The following is a 24,076-nucleotide window of genomic DNA, read 5'->3' as shown; positions in this document are numbered from 1 at the left end:
AAATCGAGCCGTTGGGACAAATCGAGGGCCGGATTATCTGGTGAAAGTGAGGGCTGGATAATCCGGGTCCCCTGAAATATCCGTCCCTAGGAAAATCCGGGCAAAAGTCCGGCCAAAAATCCGGCCCCTATCCAGGGTATCACTGAGCGACTTCGCCAAAAGTCCTTAGCCGATTTTCAGGGGCCGGGTATTTTGCAAATATCCGGCCCGGAAAATCCGGCCTGGTGATATAGATCTGCTACCTTGTAAAATCCAAAACTTAAGATTGGTAGCTCCGAATAGAGTGAAACCAATTTTGTTGGAAAGAGGACGACAAGAGCATACCCAACAAAAATATGATGCAATGAAAATATGGAAACTAGTGGGGGCTGATTTTCTATTATATTTAGAGGTGCAACACTTCAACATGAGAAACCAGAAAATCACCAAACTCGAAAACGCAACAAGTGATCAATGCAAAATCCGTTTTCGATGACATACTTGACACTTGATATCCTTCATCAATTTCTTCTTATTGCAATCTTGAAGCCAACATATGGTTCAAGCATTGCCTATGGACAACACCTACAAATATAACTCAATGCAAACATTAGTCCATATGGATTTTCATTAATTACCAAAACCACACATGGGGGCTCCACGCACTTTCAGTTGAGAAAAATTCCTTCTTTTTCACTAGATGATCGAAGCATGGATCTCTCGAGGCCCACTTCCTTGAGGACAAGGAACTATTTAATGAGGCTGGAATTGCTACCATCCTAAGTAGTGCTGATATTTGAATAGGCCAAAGTGTCACTAATGGTCAGCTATCGCAGGATCATGAACAACCCATATGGTTTAGTATTTCTTAAGTTGTACAGTAGATTTGAACACTTCTTACATTTTTTATTTTATAATGTTTGTACAAAACTAGAGCTAAAGTTAACTTCTAATTACTACAAGGCCACAAGCCACTATACTAGGGTGGGCTTAGAGAGGATTGCATGAATGATCGTTGTAGTTGCCTTATGCAACAAAAGTGTCATCTCATGTTTGAATGTCTTCCTACATTTGTATATATTGGGTGTGGCAGCTCTAAAAATGTAGTCATTCCTTGCGGTCCGAATTTCCCATGCTACAAAAATTATATTGTCCATGGAGATGGGCTACCCAATTCTTCAGGTCCTGAAGCACTTCTTTAAGATCAAAATTTATGGTAGAGGAATCTAGTTTGAACAAATATATTACCTCACATGACAACAAATGGGCAGAGGAAGAAAAAAATGGTTCCTAGTCTCAAGAACATGCTCAACACATATCTCACATGTATAATCCAGAATAAAGAAAAAATCCTCTATAGCATGACCCTGGTATTCGTCTATTGTTTAGATTAGTGGCCAGAAAAGGACCTTGTGCTTTTATCGACAACACGTCTTCCAAAACCATTTCAAGGATGGGCAAATAGGGAAATCACGACTAGGCTGTTGAAAAACAGAAATTTGTTGTTGAATTAAAGGCCATCCAATCATCAAGTCACCAGCCCATTCAATTTATGCACTAGCTAGTTTAATCAAAAGCCCAAACCGATGGAGATAGACATACCATATAATTTAACACTTCTCCTGACATTTAGGCTATTTTAGTCCTCGGTCGTGGGTTCAATGGAAGCCGCAAAACCGTTTTCTTAAAACTGGGTTGGTAGGGTCTTAAAGTTAAGACCTCTTGGCTCCGATACTATATTAAATTCATGCACCAACCAACTTAACGAAAAGTAGAAAATGTGAAAATAAGCTAGACAATATATTTCAACAGTAGGAAATATACTATATTGAATTCATGCCCTGACCACTTAATCAGAAGTAAAAAAAACTGATAGAAATGAGATAAAAAAAATATTTCAACAATAGGAAAGGCTATGTTGGGCAGAGATATCTTCCTTAGCAAAAGAAAATAGGTGTGGCCAAAAGTATCCCCGAGGGAAACATGATTCCGCATCCAACCATAGCAAAATTGAACTACCACCTCTGATTGTGCAGGCAACTGTCCTGAATTAATCGAAGAGACCTCAAGCAAATCCCCTTGCCCCTGACCATAAACCGAGATGACCCTGGCGCATCCACGGCGGGAAACTTGGAATAACATGGCGACTTGCCATTTGGATGATATATCAACGATGTGACCCTCTTCGTTTTAGACAATTAACAGATGAGAATTGAGATGCGCAGCAAAGATCCCTGCACGACTTTTCCCAATCGTGTGTTCAAAATGGATATACATGTGCAAACTTGCTCTGAAATCTGACGGAAGTATAATGGGTTAGGCGATGAAACTGAAAGCATTAAGACCAGGAATTGTACAGCATGCTTTATCTCTTCTCACTTGTGTATTTACACATATGCATCGACCACCTGCAATCTAAAAGCTACCACACTTTTCCCGATCGTTACCGTGTCAAAATCCACGTAACAACCGCACCTACCGCTCCAGGAACACGCACGCCACAGCCGACACTGGCTTGATCCGTGGGCAAAACCCCTAAGCAAACAGCAGAGCGGGCAACCCCTGTGGCCTCGCCGTCGCCGTTACCGCCGGCCGGAGCGTCAGCTTGTTGGCCGTCGCCCTGCCGAGCACGGAGAGGCGCCCCTTGGAGACCTTCTTGAAGGCGGCGGCATTGCGGCTTGCGAAGCGCCTGCGGTGCGCGTCCTGCAGCCCGACCTCGCAGCTCCGCGACGTCTTGAGGCGCTTGCTGCTGGGCGGCTTGGCCAGGTCCTCCAGCCCGCCCACCGCCGCGAGCGACGCGAAGGACTGCGACTTGCCGTCGAAGAACTTTGACAGCCCCCTCCTGCGCGAGAAAAGAATAGAGCACCATGTCAGATCACAGCTTCAAGATCGAGCCTTGAAAGAAACGCGGCGGTGTGTGGGCAAACCACGTACTTGAGCGGGAGCTGCGCCATGAGCGAGGACATCTCGAAGCTTTCCGTGGAACCCGACGAGCTGGAGCTGGAGGTGGCGTCGTCCTCGAGGTCCTCCCCCGACGACGACAACATGGAGTCCGTCGCCGACATCTCGGAGTCGGACGGGCATCCGATGTCCTCCTCCTGCTCCTCGCGGCTGGGCTCCCTCCTCCCGGTGCTCATCGGATACAAGACGTAGGCCTCCATCTCTCAAACGAACAACAGATCACACGAACGCACGAACGCAGTGTAAATGAATGGTTTGCGATCGATCACGGTTTGCTTGCAGGGCAGCTTGGGGGAAGAGGACGGGGGGATCGGGAGCTATAAAGGTACCGGGGTGGTGGGGAGGATAAGAATGACGAGTCGTGGGGGATGCGCGCGGGACGAGATAAAGAACGCAGTTCGTATAGATAGAAGGAAATTAAAAACAATTCAGCGCGATGGTTATCTGAGACGGACTCGGTGGAGTGGGTTGATGAGGGAGGGATGGGGATAAGGCATCCACGTACGTACTCCCTTGCACGGCTTTGCGAGATGCGACGGGTCTGGGCACTGCGTTGTGTTTCCCTTTCCGCAGGCGTACCGACCATCCCCATCCGGTGGACCCGGGCTATGCTTGCATAGTGGTGGCGTTGCTCGAGTACTCGGCTTTGGCTACGTCTTTTGGTCGTCGGATCCTTATCTCGTATAGTCAGCGGCTCAGATCACAGATCGGGTGTAGTTGAATTGAATAAAAGAAAATGCTTATCATGAAGATGCTCGGGTTGCAGAGTACTGGATTTGCATGGCATGTTGTGGTTTTGGACGGTGGCAGGAACTAATACGGCCAGCAGAGAATGGATCTCGTCTAATTTAATATTGCTTATCCATTATCTTAATTTACTTTTCATAAAAGGGGTAAATCCCCTCATTTCCATTAATAGAATCACCTGGTAATAACAGGGATTGATTCCTCGAAAGGAAAGTTTCAACAACAACCTAATGTGCTCCCTTTGCGGCATACGGAGCTGCGTCCGCGTCGCTCCCAGGGGAGCGGCCCGGGCGAACCAAAGCCACGCCCGCACCCCACTCTCCTTCCACTCCGCGCCCCCTCGCCGCCGCCGGGCGTAGCCGCCGGCCAAAGGCCGTGTGGTAGCCGGCGGCGGCGGGTCTCCATCCCTCGTGCGCGGGGGTCTTCGACGGCGGCGGTGCGACGCCCTGGTCGGCGTGCTGCTCGCGGTGGAGCTAGGTCGCCGGGGCGGCGGCCCCGGGTTTCTTCGGCACGGATTCGACGACCGTGGTGGCTGCTTGGGCAGCGTCTCGGGCAGTGCTCGGCCGGTCTTCTTTCGCAGCTGATCTGGCGGTTTGGGCGTCGGGGCGGCGTCTGCGACGCGGAGGGCGCCATGGGCGCGGAGGCGGAGGCTCGAGCTCGGCTGCGAGGCTAGATCCGGGTCTCAGCGGTCCCGATCTGGGCCTGGGCAGGCCCGAGCTCTCGTCTTGCTGGCGAGGACGAAGTCCGGCGTGGCGAGGTTCGGCATGGATGCCCTCGTCGATCCTCTTGGGGCTGCGACTCGCTGGAGGTTTTCTCCGATAGCAGCACGGCTCGAGCAAGGCCCCAGGGGTTTCCATTCGGCCGCGGAGGCAGTGCAGCGCAGGTTAGGGCCGCCGGGTGCCTCTCCTTGGCCCGGCGTGCCTCTGGCTGCGAGGAAGTTGGGGCGGCGGCCCCAGAATTGGCTTGGTGGTGTTGTGCGGGTGGCTGCAGTATGAGGTGCTACAGCTGCTGCACGGCAGCAAGGTAGCCAGGGCGGCGGCCCCGGATAGGTGGTCGTGCTACGGGAGGGGCAGCTCTGGCCTCCCGCCAGCATGGTGCCATCGTCGCGGCGTGAGGTGACGCGACTACTGCAGCATGTGGTCAGGATTGGTTGTCGGCGATGGAGCCACACTGCGTGTTCTGCTGCTCCTTAGCCTAGGCCCTTGGGCTTGGCGGTCGAGATCGCGCTCCAGGTGAAAGCCTCGCACTTAGGTGCCGACGGCGGCGGCGCCCTAGGGTGTCGTTCTCCTTCTTGAATGCGTCGTTTGGGAGTTGCGATCCTCTACCTATGCGGGTGGCTTGTGTTTCTCCGGGTGAAAACCTAAGCTCCTTTGGAGCGGGCGGCGGCGACGGAAACGTTGTTACCTTCTTGAAGGCGTCGCCTTGGAGCTTCTCAACCCTCGTGGTGCGATGGGCTTGCAGCTGACCGTGGGGTGGCTTCATGGTCTGGGCGGAGGATGCCGGGGCGGCAGCCCCGGAAGGCGGTTGTAAGCCGAGGCGGCGGCCTCGGAAGCTTGGCGACCATGGCTCTATGAGGCAGGGCCGTGGTTTTGCGTTGCAAGGTGACGAATTAGTGCCATACGGGTGGCTGGTTCGTCACCATAGTCTCTTTTTCCATTTCTTTCTCTTTTCTGTTCGTTTCCGGATGTACTTTCATTCGGACGACATATGTGTACGTTTCCCTCTGCTTATCAATGAATGCCAGCAATTGCTGGATCTTTCGGAAAAAAATGTGCTCCCTTTGTGGTCACTACCAAAATATGATTAACATATACAAGCCCACCATCTTTTCTCCAGAATAATTGTTTAGATTTCTCTCATGTGCAATGTTGCAACTCCATGCGAATGGAAGGCACCCATGCAACAAGTTTAGTTAGCACAAAACACGGGAGATTTTCTGAACCATTAAACCATGCCGCTGGATTTGCTTTTTTGGCATATGAGAAATGAGATAGTTGCCTTGTATACGAAGCCGGAAGGGGTATCTCTTCAAAAGGGTAGTCGTTCTCAGTCAGATGATGTCATCAAATCTCAGTTGCAATTCATGTTGTAATTGATGACTAGCATGAATCACGAAGTAAATCAAATGGTGTAGGACTTGACTGAGCACAAACTTAGCTCTCAGCTAGCCCAGAACTAGCAAATCCCCAAAGGAGGAAATGGAACTCTACAACATCCATGTTGAAAGGAAACATGATTCATGTTCCCAATTGTCTATGCCCTTAGCAAATAAGATCATCATTCAACAGCTCCATGGCGCTAATCATCTTCTCATTTAAAACATCTCAACCAAGACCCTTCCCATTAACCCTGCGCTAATCATCTTCTCACTAAAAACATCCCATCCAAGACCCTCCCCATTAACCTTGCGCGCAATTGTAACTCCAACTTTCATGCATTCCTTCACCTGGAAGGATGGAACTCAACCCCAAAAATCTACCCAAAATACAACCTTGATCACTCCATCTACTAGTTCATTTGGTAAATTGTGATCAAAGAAAACAAGAATTATGGTTCTCCCGATACTCCATATCACAACAACCAATCTAGCACTTATCATTTTTTTTGCTTTTATTGCCCAAATCCTTGTAGCCAAACCTAAACAAGATCTAAATTTAGGAAATTGACACTACATTCACATTATTGCACAACTCACCATATTCCAGTTGTATCAAGCTAAAGGTAATATAAAGAAAAGATGGTTTATTGATCCTTTCATACAATAGAAAACACAGGTTTCGGGACAATTTATGCCTCTGTGAGTTAGAACATCTTTAGTCTGTTAAGCACCAACCAAAGAAATGTTTTGACTATGGAAATTTGATTTCCAACAAAAACATTGTAGAGCGTCGTCCCATAATTTTGCATTATGGTGTAAAAAAACTTTTCACAATGAACACACCTCGGGAGGAAAGTGTCCAGATTTACAAGTCATCGTTGGTGTAAAAAAATGCACAAGTGTTCCTAATCTCATCCCATAGAAAAATTTCCTCGCCAACTCAAACTCTTCTTAATGATAAATTGTTAATTCCATTCTCAAAATCCGCTCCTACTATTATGGCATAGTTTAGAGTACAGTGTATGGAAATTGTAGCCAGATAACTTTCTTCCAACTAAACATATTCCCAAAACCTTTTCTTTCTCCAATTATCCAATTTATTCTACAACAGGGGAAAAGGAGTTTTTTAGCTTCCATCGGCCATTGTTGGAAGTGATAATTATCAACTTTTACCTCAACTTGACCTATACTACACTTCTCTAGGTATTTTGCAAAAGAAAGTATTGTTGGTCACCTTTCCATTAAAAAGCTACTAAAGTTAGTTAGAAAGCAAAGCATTGGTCCTTTACGGTCTTAGCACGACGACTTTCTGTCCATCTACTACAACAAGCTATACTTGGACAAGCTTTGCCCTACTCCGATGAGGCAGGGGCGAGGACACAACGCACATTCGACTCGCTCTAGTGCTCCTAGTCTTTGCTAGGTCGTGCAAAAGACCTATTTGTAATTTTTTTGCCTTTGTTTTTCTTTGTACTATAGTTGGTGATGATAAATAAATTGGCGGTCCTTTTTGCAGAAAAATCCAATAATTTAATTTACTTGGAAAACCATTAATTTATATTATTTGGAGATGAAATGAGTATTTGACCCGCTAAGCTCCTACTTTTTCATGTTTACAATCTGGTCCCTCTGATTACTATAGAGATGAACCCAATCTATAATATGAACCATAAAAGAAAACACCCACTAAACCAATCACAGGAATACCAATTATTGTATCTATAAGCCAAAGAGGAATTTTTCGAGTAGTATTGGCCATTTCCCCTACTTTCCTCCATATTTTATCAAGTGTTCATGCTAGAGTTCCTCCATATTTTATCAAGTGTTCATGCTAGAGACAAAAACGGTCATGGATAGTTATAAGGATCGGTATCCTTCCAAATGCGATAAGAGAATTCTTACTACTATCTTTCTTTCTATCAATTGAAGAACTAATTGGCAAATAAAACAACAAGTACAAAAATGAGTTTTCTGGCTTGTGTTTCTTGGAAACAATTTGGCATTGGGTATATTGGGACCTAGAAATATTCTCTGATGAGCGGAAGGGAAAACCCTCTTTGGATTCAGGTTAGCTAAAACTATTTGACTTGTGTAGATTAACGACAGTACATAACAAAGAAATAGCCAGAACATGTGGAGATAACGGAGCTTAGATAAGAAGGATGAATCCGGAAGGCCAGCTACATGCTTGTATTTGCTACCTTCGTGCGACTCAGACACGACTCGATTTGACGCCTGCAAGCTGCAAAAGGATTCACAAAGGCTTATCCATTATCTTAATTTACTTTTCAGGTAAATCCCCTCATTTCCATTAATAGAACCACCTGGTAATAACAGGGATTGATTCCTCAAAAGGAAAGTTTCAAACAACAACCTAATGTGCTCCCTTTGTGGTCACTACCAAAAATATGATTTACATATACAAGTCCACCATCTTTTCTCGAGAATAATTGTTTAGATTTCTCTCAAGTGCAATGTTGCAACTCCATGCGAATGGAAGGCACCCATGCAACAAGTTTAGTTAGCACAAAACACGGGAGATTTTCTGAACCATTAAACCATGCCGCTGGCTTTGCTTTTTTGGCATATGAGAAATGAGATAGTTTCCTTGTATACGAAGCCGGAAGGGGTATCTCTTCAAAAGGGTGTAACTGTTTCTCAGTCGACTGAAAACTAGCTTCGTTCTCAGTCAGATGATGTCATCAAATCTCAGTTGCAATTCATGTTGTAATTGATGACTAGCACGAATCACGAAGTAAATTAAATGGTGTAGGACTAACATAGTTCTGAGTTGAGAACTAGCAAATCCCCTTCAAAAGGAGGAAATGGAACTCTATAACATCCATGTTGAAAGGAAACATGATTCATGTTGCCAATTGTATATGCCCTTAGCAAATAAGATCATCATTCAACAGCTCCACGGCGCTAATCATCTTCTCACTTTAAACATCTCATCCAAGACCCTTCCCATTAACCCTACGCGCAATTGTAACTCTAGCTTTCATGCATTCCTTCACCTGGAAGGATGGAACTCAACCCCAAAAATCTACCCAAAATACAACCTTGATCACTTCATCTACTAGTTAATTTGGCAAATTGTGATCAAAGCAAACAAGATTTGTGGTTCTCCAGATACTTCATATCACAACAACCACTCTAGCACTTATCAATTTTTGCTTTTATTGCCCAAATCCTTGTAGCCAAACCGAAACAAGATCTAAATTTAGGAAATTGACACTACATTCATATTGCACAACTCACCACATTCCAGTTGTATCAAGCTAAAGGTAATATAAAGGAAAGATGGTTTATTGATCCTTTCATACAATAGAAACACATGTTTCGGGACAATTTATGCATCTCTGAGTTAGAACATCTTTTGTCTGTTAAGCACCAACCAAATAAATATTTTGACTATGGAAATTTGATTTCCAAAAAAAATGTAGAGCGTCATTCCATAATTTTGCGTTATGGTGTAAACAAAAAATTTCACACTGAACACACCTAGGGAGGAAAGTGTCCAGATTTACAAGTCATTGTTGGTGTAAAAAAAAATTGCACAAGTGTTCCTAAACTCATCCCTTAGAAAACTTTCCTTCGCCAACTCAAACTTTTCTTAAAGATAAATTGTTAATACCATTCTCAATATCCTCTGCTACTATTATGGCATAGTTTAGATAAATGGAATACAGTGTATGGAAATTGTAGACAGATAACATTCTTCCAACTAAGCATATTCCCAAAACCTTTTCTTTCTCCAATTATCCAATTTATTGTACAACAGGGGAAAAGAAGTTTTTTAACTTCCATTAGCCCTTGTAGGAAGTGATAACTATCAACATTTACTCAACTTGACCTATACTACACTTCTCTTGGTATTTTGCCAAAGAAAGTCTTGCCAGACACATTTCCATTAAAAAGCTAGCAAAGTTATTTAGAAAGCAAAGCAATATTCATAATATCTAGATTTAAAATTCGCAAGGCCCTTGGTCTATTGTAGATACACCACTATCCACCTTACCAAAATGATATTTATTTTCATCTTGGTCTCGACTCCATAAAAAATACTAACCTATGTTTATTCTCAATTTTCTCCACGCAGATGGTAATCTAAGAAAGAATATACAATGGAACACAAGTTACAGGAGAATTTATGAGAATAGTCTTCGTCCTATAGCAAGTTTTTCACCCCACAAGAAGTAAGCCTAGATATCTTGGTTAGGGATGTGGATGTGACACCCAGCCACCAAGGTTATCCTCATGGATATAGATTTGGGTTCTTATTATATCAAAAAAATCGTTATAGGATCTTCCCCTAGTGCATTCCTTTCAAAAAAAGATTTCTACCCTGCCAGCATGAATTATATTTGTAGCTTTCTCATGCATGGGTTTCTAGTCGTTATGTCCAATCTTTTTTTCATCAATCGGAATTCACAGATATCTCATTAGGAGCTCACTAGTGTTGCAAGTTAAAAAAAACCCAAATTTAAAATTCCATATTTGTGTTGCCCTAAACGTTAGGCTTCACTCTTGTGAAAGTTTATTTTTAGGCACGTCATTTTCTCAAAAGACATAATAAAATTTAAGGTTCCTAGAATAAGTCAAATCGGAGGGATAACATAGGTTCCTAGAATAGGCGGCGCACCTTTGACTCGCTCTAGTGTGTGTAGTATTTCCTAGGTTGTGCAAAGACCTATTTGTAATTTTTATTGCCTTTGGTGTTCTTTGTACTATTGTTGATGATGGCAAATAAATTGGTGGTCCTTTTCGTAGAAAAATCAAATAATTTAATTTACTTGGAAAACCTTTAATTATATTGTTTGGAGATGAAATGATTATTTGACTTGTTTACCTGTTAAGCTCCTACTTTTTCATGTTTACAATCCGGTCCCTCCGATTACTATAGAGATGAACCCAATCCAGAATTTTATTATGTACCAATCACAGGAATACCAATTACATTACCTATATGCCAAAGAGGAATTCATCCAGTAGTATCAGCCATTTCCCCTACTTTCCTCCACATTTTATCAAGTGGTCATGCTAGAGACAAAAATGGTTATGGATAGTTATAAGGATGGGTATCCTTCCAAGTGCGATAAGAGAATTCTTACTACTATCTTTCTTTCTATCAATTGAAGAAGTAATTGGAAAATAAAATAGCAAGTACAAAAAAATTCTGGCTTGCGTTTCTTGGCACGAATTTGGCATTGGGTATATTGGGACCTAGAAAAATTCTTTGATGAGCGGAAGGGAAACCCCTCTTTGGATTTGCACAAGATCTTTGGGATTCATTTATTTCTTGTTGGGGTGGCTTGCTTTGGCTTTGGAGCATTCATGTAATGGGTTTGTATGGTCCTGGGATATGGGTATTCGATCCTTAAGGACTAACTAGAAAAGTACAAGCCTTCTCAAAATCTATTTTAAACATCTACAATTTTTTTATATAATTCAAAGTCTTGTGCATGATCGCTACACCTTCGAGCATGTACCTCTCCAAAATAAATGTAGTTGAGGGGTCTTCAGCACATACCAAGTAATCCTCATTAGGATTTTGGAAATGATTTTGAAAATAACATTCAAAAACAAAATTTGCATGTTATTTTCAATGCAATATGAATCTATTCCTTTTGGAAATAAGGTGACAACCCCAAAATTAAATCCATAAAAATCCAATTTCCCTCTGTAAAAATCTTCACTGATCCTTAAAGATAAAATCTGACAATGTGCCAAAAAAATTCATGAAATTCAACATTTAACCAATCATCGTGACCTTCTTTATTAACTTATGTATTAAAAACAGCCTCCAAAATCTATTCCAAAGTAAAAAAAATATCAAAAACCATGTATTGGTAGATTCTTAACTCACGGGGATGGTATATTTACATGTTTTAGTCTTGCGAGAAGTTACTTGTTGTAAGGGTATTTTACCCTTATCTATTATTTTGGTAACTATGACACCGTGCTCGAGTATTTGGTCTAATACATGTCTACAAGATTATTCCCAGGTATTAGCCAAAGAGGTATAATGGTGTATCAATGGAACAAGAAGGCAATGGGAGACCCCCTACTTCGATGAAAAAATCAACAAGGGCGCTTCAGCACTTGTCCGGTTTGTGGCCCGGTCAGACTAGCCCTGGCACCGGCCAGCCCGGCGCCGACCGGCCCCTGGACTGGTGCCAACCGGGTGATGTCCAATAAGCTCGGAGAGCTCACTTGGTAGGGGGCCGGTTGACATAGGCATCCCCAATGGGCCTGCCGAAGATGGTACCCGGGGTTTACTGAAGGCCCACAAGTCGAAGAATACAAAGATCGGAAGCCCAATTGGTGTTAAGGAAAGTTAGAGTTGTATTAGGAAATATAGAGACTTGTAATTTCACGCGACGGGTTAGAAACCCTCCCGGACTCTGTAACTTGTGTATTATGAATCCCTCGGCTCCACCACCTATATAAGGGGGAGTCGAGGGACAAAGAAAGGATCGAATCTATTGTCAACATAACCCTAGTTTTACAATCAGCGAGTACTTTTCGGCTGAAACCTTCGAGATCTACTTGCCCTCTACTTCTAACAAAACCCTAGTCTACAATCTATAGGAATTGACAAGTTAATCCCTTGTCAAATGGCGCCGTCTGTGGGGATTAGAGGATGCAAGGAGCTGATCTCGATGGCACGTTCAAGATCGTCGACTTCGTCGGTAGCAAGCAACGCGATGGATCGAGGTAAACAGGTCAAAACTGATATAGTCGATTTTATTCCTCACCCGCCCTCCCGTTTGGATGCATGTGTGTATCTGGAGGAGCCCATCGTGATGACGTTCGGAGAATTCCGATTCGGCGTCGACAAGGAAGGATCTTATCGTCTCGAAGTTCCGATCTCGTCGGAATTATCAGCGATCGATTCCGATTTTTCGTCAAGCGATGAGGAGTTTTCATCGCCACGCTTCATCAACACCAAGGCAAGCGAAAAGCTCGCCAAAATCTTCGGCGACATATCCTCCGAGTCGTCTGCGGACTCTGTTATAAGCAGCGACTCCGACAGCATCGACAACTTCAACTTCATCGACAGATCTGCTGTTATTGGAAAGGTCTTCACCGATCTCTATGATGGTGTCACCAATCCTGACAAAAATCAATATCCAAAATATCATCAGGTCTATGCAATAGAGGAAACAAACCGAACAGAACCGGAGACGTCAGAGGCTTTCGACGATTTGGGAAACCCATACGTTGATCCCGCTGATCTCAGAAGAGGTCTAGGCACTAAATATGTTGGGACCACCCCACGTCTAAGAGTTCAGCTCCCGTAGGCAGCGTGGGATAGAGCCGCAAGAGCCATGGACGGTTCAGAACCAATGACCACAACTGCTACTGCAGAAGAATTACAAGCCTATCAATATAGACTTGCTCGTGTGAGTAGGGAGTTGGAAAAACAGACAGCCTCCCTGAACAGAAGAAAGGAGGCAGCCTCCGCGTCAAGCAGGCGACGAGCAGAGCTAAGTCGACAATCAGGAACTTCGGGAGATAGTCATAGAGAAGCTCGGAGGAGAGCAAGATCTCGGCTGCAAAATATACCTGAAGAAGAGAGAGGAAATATAATTCAAAATCTCGACATGTCTTTCATGACGATTGATACAAGGGGAAATATTATCCCGAAAACACCAGAAGCTGGATACATGGCAACGCAAGCTTATATCCTCGCGTCCAGACCACCCCCTGGGGACCCGAGAGAAGCATTGTCTAACATGGAAATGGCAGGAGTTGGAGTCATGGGAACAGCGTTCGCAGCTACACCTCCCGAAGGAACTGCAAGGCAAAATAGTCCACGACCCACCACAGCAGTGCAAGATCCACCAAGAGCAAGTGGAGCAAGGGATACAGCGGCTCAAGCAAGGGTGGATAGAGCGCGACAAGAAAGAAGGGAACATCGGCAGTCACCAGAAGTTGCCGAGGAAGATATGTGTGGGCTCCCGTGCTTTACGAGACGAGTTCGAAAAACTTGAGTCCCGTCAGGGTTTAAGCTACCCGAAAATTTCAAGAAATTCGACGGCCTACAGGATCCCGAAGATTGGCTCGTTGATTATCTCGAGATGGTGAAGTTGATAGGCGGAACCAGGGCAACAGCCATGCAGAGCATCCAACTACACTTGAGTGGAGCCGCGCGATCTTGGATAAAGAAACTTCCCCCAGGTTCCATCGATAGCTGGGATAGTTTTGAGGATATCTTCGTGAAGAATTTCCGATCCACCTGCAAAAAACCCGCGTCATTAGAAGAGCTGAGGGCATGTAGACAGAAACGCGATGAATAAATGAGAAAATATATACAGAGGTGGAATATTATCAAAAACTCGGCAGAGGACATATCTGACGAGAGGGCAATAGACGCGTTCGTGGCAGGAATCCGACGAGGAGATTTCGTCGAAGACCTAGGGAGAACCAACCCAAAAACAATATCAGCACTGATGGAAATAGCAAACAGATGGGCAGATGGAGAAGATGCTATACACAACAAGCGACATAGGTCGCCAGAGGAGGACCGCAGTCGAAATTTTCAGAATAGAAGGCGATTCTCTCGGTAGTTCTATAGTAATGATGCTCCTGGCCACATATCAGCTGGTTTCCGAGGAAACACTGGAGGGAACAGTCGAGACGACTATCAAAGGAGTAAAGAGCAACAAGGCGACAACCGGGGTGATTCCCGTAGTTACAGGCAAAATAGTGGGCCAAGGTTTCAAAGACCATATGTGTCTCCCGAGGATATGATGAACGGGCCATGTCAGATGCATTTTTATCTCGACAGTAATGGGAAGAGGCAGTCAGGACATCTGAAGAAAGATTGTCGCAATTTCCAAGCAATGTTGCGGGCCGCGGGGATAGCCAATGCTCAAGCAATGAATAGAAACCCCCAGGGGCCAAGGAGCGAGATCCACCTCCCACCTCCTCCCGCAGTTACAGACGAAAATCGGCACCAGCTTAGAATAGCGGCAGCACCACACCCACCTCCATATGTTGACCCTAACTCCAATGGTGCGGTCTCGATGATTCAGAAAGCTAGGCCATCTAATAGGGCGCAGAAAGTAATCTCGCGGCAAGTGTTCAGGGCAGAGAAGATGCTTCCACCAACAGTCGAGTACCTAAATTGGTCGGGATAGGACATTGGCTTCACAATTGCGGATCACCCGCAGCAAGTTCCTCGACCAGGGCAGTCTGCACTTATCTTACCCGCAGTCATCGCTGGTTTTGACGTGTCAAGAGTCTTTATAGATGACGGCAGCAGCTTAAACCTTATGTATGCAGATACATTAAGGAAGATAAACATATCCCTGGCAAATCTAAAACCAACTGACACAAGTTTCCACGGAATCACGCCAGAGAAGCCGAGCTATCCGTTGGGGAAGATCAATCTCGACGTTCAGTTTGGGACCCGAGAAAACTACAGGATAGAGAAGCTGGAGTTTAAAGTTGTGGATTTCCCGTCGCAATATCACGCCTTGTTAGGACGACCAGCATATGCCAGGTTTATGGTGGTACCACATTACACGTACCTGTTGTGGAGGTTGCCTCGACCTAAGGGACCAATTACAGTCAAGGGAAGTTTTGCGCTAGCTGATAAATGCGACAAGGATTTTCATCGACTGTCGGAAACTTTCGGGATGCAAGCAGAATATATGGCGTCAAGGCTCACAACTGACTATGATGTGCTGCCAGATACAGGAAGGCCACTCAGGGAACCAACCTTCAACACTGCTAAGGATTCAAGAGAGGTGCAGATCCACCCGACGGACCCAAATAAAACGACGTCCATTGCAACAAACATGGACCTCGCATAGGAAAGCACACTCGTCGAGTTCCTCCGTGAGCACTGGAAAATCTTCGCATGGTGTCCAGATGACATGCCAGGAGTACCCAGGGAACTTGCCGAGCACCACCTAAATTTGGATCCAATAGCGAGACCAATCAAACAACCTTTGCGGCGTTTTTCGGAACCAAACCGCAAAGCTATGCTGTCAGAAATTGATCGACTCAGAGAAGCTGGTTTTATTAAAGAGATATCTACAGAAGCCACGTGGGTAGCTAACCCAGTGATGGTGCCAAAGAAAAACAGGAAAGTCCTTCGCATGTGTGTGGACTTTACGTGTCTCAATAAACACTGTCCAAAGGATCACTTTCCCCTCCCAAGGATCGATCAAATCATCGATTCCACGGCAGGATGCGAACGTCTTTCCTTCCTGGACGCATATTCTGGTTATAACCAGATCAGATTAAAAGAAGATGATGAAGCCAAGACAGCGTTCATAACACCTTATGGCGTGTTCTTCTATAGAACAATGCCTTTTGGCCTAAAAAACGCGGGAGCAACATATCAACGGATGATGCAGAAGTGCCTTGCAACACAGATTGGAAAAAAAAGTACAAGTTTACATTGACGATGTCGTCATAACATCAAAAAAGGGGACAACGCTGATCGAGGATTTGAAAGAAACTTTCGACAACCTTGACAAGTTCTGCCTTAAGTTAAACCCGACAAAATGCTCCTTCGGTGTTCCTGCGGGAGAACTTCTCGGGTTCCTAGTATCAGCAAGAGGGATCGAGGCCAATCCAGAGAAAATCCAAGCCATCGTAACAATGAGGAAGCCGACAAAGTTGAAAGAAATACAACAGTTGACGGGGCGAGTCGTAGCTTTAAGTAGATTCGTCGCCAGGCTAGGAGAAAAGGCACTGCCGTTCTATGCATTGATCAAACAAGGAGAGAATTTTCAGTAGAACGAGGAAGCAGATAAAGCCTTCGAGAATCTCAAGCGCACAATTTCGACACCACCAATCTTGGTGGCGCCCAAGGAGAAGGAACCCCTCCTGCTATATATTGCAGCCACACCTCAGGTGGTCAGCACGGCTCTCGTAGTCGAAAGGGAAGAAGAAGGAAAATTGCATGGAGTATAGAGGCCAGTATATTTCATCAGTGAAGTATTATCGCCTTCAAAACAGCGGTACCCGCAGTACCAGAAGCTGGCCTATGGAGTGTTTACAACAGCAAGAAAGTTGCGACACTATTTTTCGGCGCACCCGATAATAGTGGTCAACGAGGCTCCTCTATCAAATATATTAAACAATCCAGAAGCTACGGGTCGTGTCTCCCTTTGGGGAATAGAGCTTTCCCCTCGGGACATCACATATGAAAAAAGAAAAGCAATAAAGTCGCAAATCCTACCAGACTTCATCGCAGAATGGATGGAGCTGCAAAATACAAGACCTCCAGATTTATCGAGAACCTGGACTATGAACTTTGATGGGTCCAAAAGGTTAGAGGGCGCTGGAGCAGGCGTGATACTAATATCACCTGAAGGCGACAAATTAAAGTATGTCTTACGGATGACGTTCCCAAACGCGTCTAACAATGAGGCAGAATATGAAGCTCGCATACACGGGATGAAGATGGCGAGGCTTGTGGTGCAACCCGACTGAAAATCTTTGGCGACTCACAATTGGTGGCTCAGCAGGTCATGAATCAATGTGATGCAGTCAATGAAAGTATGATAGCATACAAAGAGATGTATAACGAGATAGAAAAAAATTGTTTGATGGATGCGAGGTAAATCATATCAGCAGGTTGAGCAACGATGAAGCCGATGTTCTTGCAAACATTGGGTCGCAGTGTCTCGCGATTCCACCAGGCATGTTTTGGGAAGAAATAGCCGAGAGATCTACAAAGCCGATGAAACCAAAGAAGAAGGAGAAGGACGAGAAACCCTCGGGGGCTACGAAAGAAACAGTGGAAGAGGAAGAGGAACATGAGCTAGTCATGATGGTGCAAATCCCATGGATGCAGGCGTACATATCGTACATCCTAAGGAAAACAATACCCGACGATCCAATAGAAGCAAGACGAGTAATCAGACGTTCTAAAGCCTTTACTGTGGTCAAAGGGGAGTTGTACAAACGAAATATTTCGGGTGTACTACAAAGGTGCGTCACACCCAAAGAAGGAAGGATAATCCTGAAAGATGTACACGAAGGAATATGTGGTCATCACACAAGCAGTCGAGCTATCGCGGCCAAGGTTTTCAGAGCAGGATTTTATTGGTTGACAGCAATCGAGGACGCGAAGGAAATAGTGCGAACTTGCGACGCGTGCCAGAGATTTGCCGCAAAACCTCATTCTCCGGCAGCAGAGCTAATGCCAATACCGCTATCTTGGCCCTTTGCTCAATGGGGACTTGACATGGTAGGAAAATTGCACAAAGCCTCGCCAGGTGGATACGAGTATATGCTCGTCGCTGTCGACAAATTCACCAAGTGGATAGAAGCGAAGCCGATAAATTCACCAGATGGAGCATCAACAATCAAGTTTGTGAAAAGCATTGTCTTTCGATTTGGAGTCCCTCATAGCATCGTCACGAACAATGGTAGTAACTTCACATCCAAGGAGTTCAAAGCATACTGTGCAGAAGTGGGCATCAAATTGAGTTTCGCATCAGTCGCACACCCGCAGACCAACGGTCAAGTCAAGAAAGCCAATGGTATCATCTGCAATGGTATCAAGAAGCGTTTGTTAGAACCATTGGAAAAATCTCGACATACTTGGCCAGAAGAGTTGCCAAGTGTGTTATGGAGTATCCGAACAACACCAAATACAGCGACACAGGAGACGCCGTTTTTTATGGTTCATGGAGCTAAAGCAGTACTGCCGATAGAAATAGAGCATGATTCTCCAAGAGTCACAGAATACGATGAAGAAACTTCCAGAAGAGCTTTGAAGGATGATGTCGACGCACTCGATGAGGCTCGAGACGAAGTGTTATCACGGGTCGCTAAGTACCAGCAAGATATGAAAAATTACCACAGCCGACGATTGCGACCAAGATCTTTTCAGGTTGGAGATTTGGTTCTAAGACTCAATCAGAAAAGCCATGAAAAACTCGAGTCGCCGTGGCTTGGCCCTTACATCGTCACAGAAGTAACCGAAGGAGGAGCATACAGGATAAAGGAAAAGAAGTCAGGAGTTGCCGAGCCAAATCCTTGGAACGTGGCACAACTCAGGCGTTTTTACGCCTAGAGTCGAAATATAGTCCTCCTTGTAAAAGCTACAATATACTGAAACGCCCGCGAGTTTTCAGACGCATTCTTTTCCTTTCTCAGGGCACCGAGTGGGGCTGGAAAAGGTTTTTAATGAGGCGGACTCGCGGTGCTACAATATAATAAAGATAGTAGAGATATACATCTTTTTCTCTGACAGGACCGAGGGCTCGCGCCCAGAAGATACAATATATATATACACAATGTCGACGAATACAACTTGCAAAATATTTCGCCTTGGTGCAAAGCACCTCGCAAAATAAAACGGTGATACAAAATAGCGATCAACAAAAAGCTCGGGGGCTAACACCCGCAAAAATAGTACACTCAATATACTTTATTATGCCTTGGGTCAACCTCGCATTATAGAAAAAAATCATCACCAAAACGCCCGTGGGCTTGACAAGGAAAAAAAAGAAAATCTTGCGACTTTACAATATAGACTGTTTACAGCATACAAAGATACAACTCCTAGGCGCAAAATTTTCAAGTACTGCCTAGTATATCATCTATGGTCACCCGCTCATTATTTGCAGGGCGGGTACTATGTTCAGCATAGCTGCCATTCACGTAGAACTCAGCATCCATCCGAAGAAGCTCATCCATCATGTCTTCTGGTACAGGAGTTACAATATCATCAATCTTGCCAACATTACTTTTCCTTTTCGCCATCTTGGTCAGGCACTTGGTAACAATTTGACTCAGGTCAAACTTGGGATAGCAGATTTTTATCATCATTATAGCAAACCTGGCGCCGGCAGATAGTTGGGCCCGCACAAATCCATGGATTCGAGGTGCATCCCGAAATTTCTCCATCAAATCAGGAAGGGTCTCTGGCATCTTATTGCGCGGAAACATGGTGCCGTAAACTAAAGACAGTGTCCTTGTACAGAAGTCGAGAAACTCGCGGACCTGAATTGCGCGATCTTGAAATCTGACGATTTGGCAGGTACGTTCAGGTGTACCCCAAAAATTAGAACCATGCTGAAGCGCAAGTCTGAGGAGCGCATTGGATCGAGCTTCAACACGTTCATCCTCGGCAGCAGTGTCCAAAAAAGAACCTATTTTAAAAGAATCAGCAGAGAAAGAGAATACAAGCAAGAGAAAAATTAAGTACGACCAAGTTAATGAAGCGCACCTGTCATATCCAAGCTAGAATACGTCATCAGTTGAAGCATGAAATTTTCTCGCAAAGAAGCTGCAGCAGCCTCAGAAACCGCGGTTTCCTTTTCAGCTATGGCATCTTGAGTCTGTTGAAGCGCAATTTTTTCCCTCTCGGAAGATTTTCGAGACTGCTCCATTATCATAAGTGATTGTTTCTTTGTAGATTGGAGTTGTTGGCGAAGTTCTTCCAAGTCTTGTGCCGAACCTTTACTCGATGAATCTTCAATAAGCTCGACAGCAACAGGTATCTTCTTCAAACAGGACGAAGCAGGAAAAACATCGGAAGGACGAGGAGTTGCAGTATAGTTGTCAAAAATCAACTGAAAATAAAAATTTCGACATCAATCATCAAGCAAAGATAGATTTCCATTGATTCTTAAAGTATGTGCATGGCTATTACAAAAGAAGGGTCCCTAGTGAACTACTGAAGCAGTTGCCGCCAAAACTACTAGGGCGACAGCGCCAAAAGAGAGTAACAACTAAAAGAAAAGACAAGGTGGTCTACTTGACCTCCGGCTTCGACGAACTGGGAGCAGGAGTTGGATTGTATCCGAGGTAGGCAAGGATCTTCTTCGAGTTGGGCTTGACAGCCTTAATCAGCGACTTCCACCTCTTCGTCTCCATCTCCTCCGTATTGCCAACCCTTGCCCAGTCGACGTCTTGTTGGCTGTCAGCAACCAAGGCAATTGTACCTTCGACACCAACTTTCAACCCTTCTTGGCGAAGTTGGAGTCCAAGGTTTTCTTGAGAATTGAAGCACTTGGCGAGAGCGACAAAAGGCGTAGGTACCTCCTTCTTCTTGAAGAAGTACGGGAAAAGCCGCGACAGGCCTATCCCAGCTTCAGCAAGACCTTCGCGGGCCTCGTCTCCGTGAATCTCAAGAAGAGACAACGCGTCAAGAAGAGGATCACCTTCAGGACTTTCTAGTTCATAATCTTGTTGCGTTTTCCCTAAATGAGTAAAAGAAGTTCGTCAACAAAAAGCAAGCAAAGATGAACAAAAGGATCCGAAGAAACAAGTGAAAACTTCGGCACTTACTGACAAAACGTCGACTTTGCGACTCCAAGCGAGTAGGAATTTCTTTCTCGCGCGCAGACTACTGAGCTATGTTGTCGCTCAAGGAAGTTTCCGCGTCATGAAGCCTTTTTCGAAGACCTTCAACAGCGGCAGCATCTGCTTCAGCCTTCTTGCGAGCCTTTTCGCTTTTCTCTAACTTCACAGCAAGAGCGTCAGCGCGTTTGTTGGACTCCGCAAGAGTTTCTGCCATAATAGAAGAAAAGTGAAACATTGTGGCAAAAATGGCGACGGAATATACTCGCTAAGGAAAGGCAGATAAGGAAAAAGGGGGCACCTTCAAGTTTAGCAGCATACTCACGGTACCCGACAAATTGGGTACCGAAGCGGATAAGCTCCTTCATGAAAGGCTGAAGAAAAGACCATAAAAAGAGGATCAATATAGGAAGCGAAAAGTTCGACATCACCAAGAAATAAAGAGAGGGAAGTTGAAAGGAATGAAATCAGTACAGGGAAAAGAAACAACTTACTTCTTCCATTAAAGGAGTCGTGGAACAACCAATTAACATGGTAGGTTCCTTGGCTGGTTCTACCCTAGCTCTCTTCGGCGAAGGAGCTTGGGGGCTCACAGCTGGTGTCGGATGCTCTGTGTTTTGTTGAGGAGGCGAAGTTTCGTCGCCATCAGGCTGAGCTTCGGAAACAACTAAAGTACGGGACGTGCTCGTTCGAGCAGTCGCATCAATAGGTGCATCCTCTTCTTCATCGCCACTACAAAAAATAAAGCGACAAGATAAGAAAGCAATTTGAAAAAGTACCGAGAACAGACAAATATAGTGCACCAAAAACTTACGAACTGACAAGAGCAGCCTCGTAAGGATCGAAAGCTTTCTTCCCAGCATCAGGTGCAGTTTCTCCGGCACGTGCAGCACCGGCTTTGGAGGTGCCAGAGTCGACAACCTCGCCCTTTTTCTCTTGTTCTTTGGCGAAGCAGCTGGGGGAGGAGAGCATGTCGATGTGGTAGCCTCGGTCTCAATCTCCTTTTCAGAGGATGCCGCGGATTTTCGAGAACCCGCGATTTCACTCTCAGGGCGAGAAGTACCCTGGTTGTCGTCAGTGACAACGGTTCGTTCTTCGACTTCCCCACCTTCGGGAAGAGGAGGAAGAGGTGACGTGGTATCATGGTCCTGAGCCAAAATAGAAAAAGTATTGACATGGATTTGTATCAGTAAACAGCAGTTGAAAAATAGCAGTGCTAAAAAAGAAAAGAAAATAGTGCATGAATAAAAAGATGGCAAAAAATACTACATGTGGGAGCGTGTTGGTGGCGCTATACGGCGTCACACGGCAAGATGACGGGACAGCGTCCTTCTTGCTGAGTGACGAGATCTTTCGGACAAGTTTTTCTAGGTCATTGACCGATAAACTTGTCGACAGGCGATCCACATCTTCATCGCCAGCATACATCCAAAGGGGATTTTTGCGCGCCTGCAGAGGCTGCACCCTAATCCTAAGAAAGTATGCCGTGATTTGGATACCCGACAATTCTTGTCCTCGGGTATTTTGAAGCTGGCGGATGCGAGTCATCAGCGCATCTGTCGCCGCTTTTTCTTCGTCGCTAACCTCTGCATCCCAGGAACGACGGCGACAGATTTTTTCGGTACCGTCAAAAGGAGGGATGTTGTCTTCAGGAGATCCATGATTCTCCTCGTGGATGTACAACCATTTTTTGCGCCACCCTTGTACTGAGTCAGGGAATTTGACGTCAAAGTATTCGACGTCAGGGCGGACGCAGATAACAACGCCACCTATGTTATAGGCAGCATTGGAAGAGTCATTACTGTGACAGAGGAAAATGCGTTTCCAGAGAGACCAGTTAGGCTGGACTCCAAGGAAAGCTTCGCAAAGCGTGATGAAGATGGAGATGTGGAGGATAGAGTTGGGCGTGAGATGGTGAAGTTGCAATCCGTACATGAACAGCAAACCCCGTAAGAAATTGTGAATGGGGGGCAGAAAGACCACGGATGAGGTGGTCGACGAAACTGACCCGATACTCCATTGGAGGGGTTGGGTAGCTTTCTTCGCTGGGGAAGCGCAGCGCGTCTTGCTTCTTGCTGACCCCCAATTTCTTCAGCAAGTTGATGTCTTGAGGGGAGATTTTGGATCTCTCCCACTCCAGGTTCACCAGATCTTCGGTCGACATCTTCGATTCCGGAGTGCTGTGCCTGGTGAGTTTGCGCGGTGGCATCAGCAATGGCGTAGGAGCAAAGGGCGAGCGTGGATGAGCACAAGAACTGTGGGGCGCAGTGGAGGATTTTAGCAGAGGAGAGAAGAGCAGCGGCGCAAACGAAAGGATGGACGGAGGAAGGCGATGACCTTAAGTACAGGTGCGGTGAATCGGCGCACCGTTGGATGGAGAATATGTGAGATAGATGATGGACGCGTGGGCAAAGGATAAAAGCGCAATTTTACTGAGAGAAGAAGGGACAGGCGCTACAGTGCGTGCGCCAGTAAAAGCGGAGGACGTGTGTCCCCCACTTGCACGACGTGTCAACTTGATAGGAAATTTGGGCCCATGAGACAGAGAGAGAGCAGTTTTCGTATGTTCCCGATACAGTGATCGTGGCTATTGTCAGCAATGATGTCACCTTGGCAAGAGAAAAACTCGACTATGAAGCTTGATAAGAATGTCGACAGCAGAAGATTATTGATTTTTTCGAGAGCCTTTGATCAAATACAAGTTTTTGCCCAAATGCTCGGGGGCTACTTCGGAAAAAAAGGAAAGTTCGAGTATGACAAAATAGAAATGGCGAGAGCCTATGACCAAATGCAAGCATTTGTTCATAGCCTCGGGGGCTACTCCAATCGGGAGCGCTGGTCGCGCACCCGATAGATGTGAAAAGCTCGAGAAGGAATAATAATATAGCGACAGAAGATATTAATTTTTTGAGCCTACAACCAAGAACAAATCCTTGATTGTAGCCTCGGGGGCTACTCCCATCGGGAACGCTGTTCGCGTGCCCGGTGAAATTACACAAATATAGA

At 45.2% G+C, this 24,076-nt stretch overlaps 1 protein-coding gene across 1 annotated transcript; it reads right to left on the bottom strand.

The window, feature by feature from the left end:
• Window positions 1-2,295: 2,295 nt before the first annotated feature.
• Window positions 2,296-3,318, bottom strand: LOC124675877 (protein OXIDATIVE STRESS 3 LIKE 2-like). Its single transcript, XM_047211945.1, has 2 exons — window positions 2,914-3,318; window positions 2,296-2,821 (listed from the first exon to the last, which is right to left on the bottom strand). The coding sequence occupies exons 1-2, from the start codon at window positions 3,138-3,140 to the stop codon at window positions 2,515-2,517; spliced, it is 534 nt and encodes a 177-aa protein (XP_047067901.1). The 5' UTR covers window positions 3,141-3,318; the 3' UTR covers window positions 2,296-2,514.
• Window positions 3,319-24,076: the final 20,758 nt, after the last annotated feature.

Source organism: Lolium rigidum, chromosome 7 (genome assembly GCF_022539505.1).
Source record: "Lolium rigidum isolate FL_2022 chromosome 7, APGP_CSIRO_Lrig_0.1, whole genome shotgun sequence".
Classification (NCBI taxonomy): Eukaryota; Viridiplantae; Streptophyta; class Magnoliopsida; order Poales; family Poaceae; genus Lolium; species Lolium rigidum.
This window is presented reverse-complemented; position numbering and strand designations above follow the sequence as displayed.

Coding starts and splice junctions, on each gene's coding strand:
- LOC124675877 (XM_047211945.1), bottom strand. CDS start 3,140: ATGGAGGCCTACGTCTTGTATCCGATGAGCACCGGGAGGAGGGAGCCC. Junction 2,822..2,913: donor ATGGCGCAGCTCCCGCTCAA/GTACGTGGTTTG, acceptor TTTCTCGCGCAG/GAGGGGGCTGTCAAAGTTCT.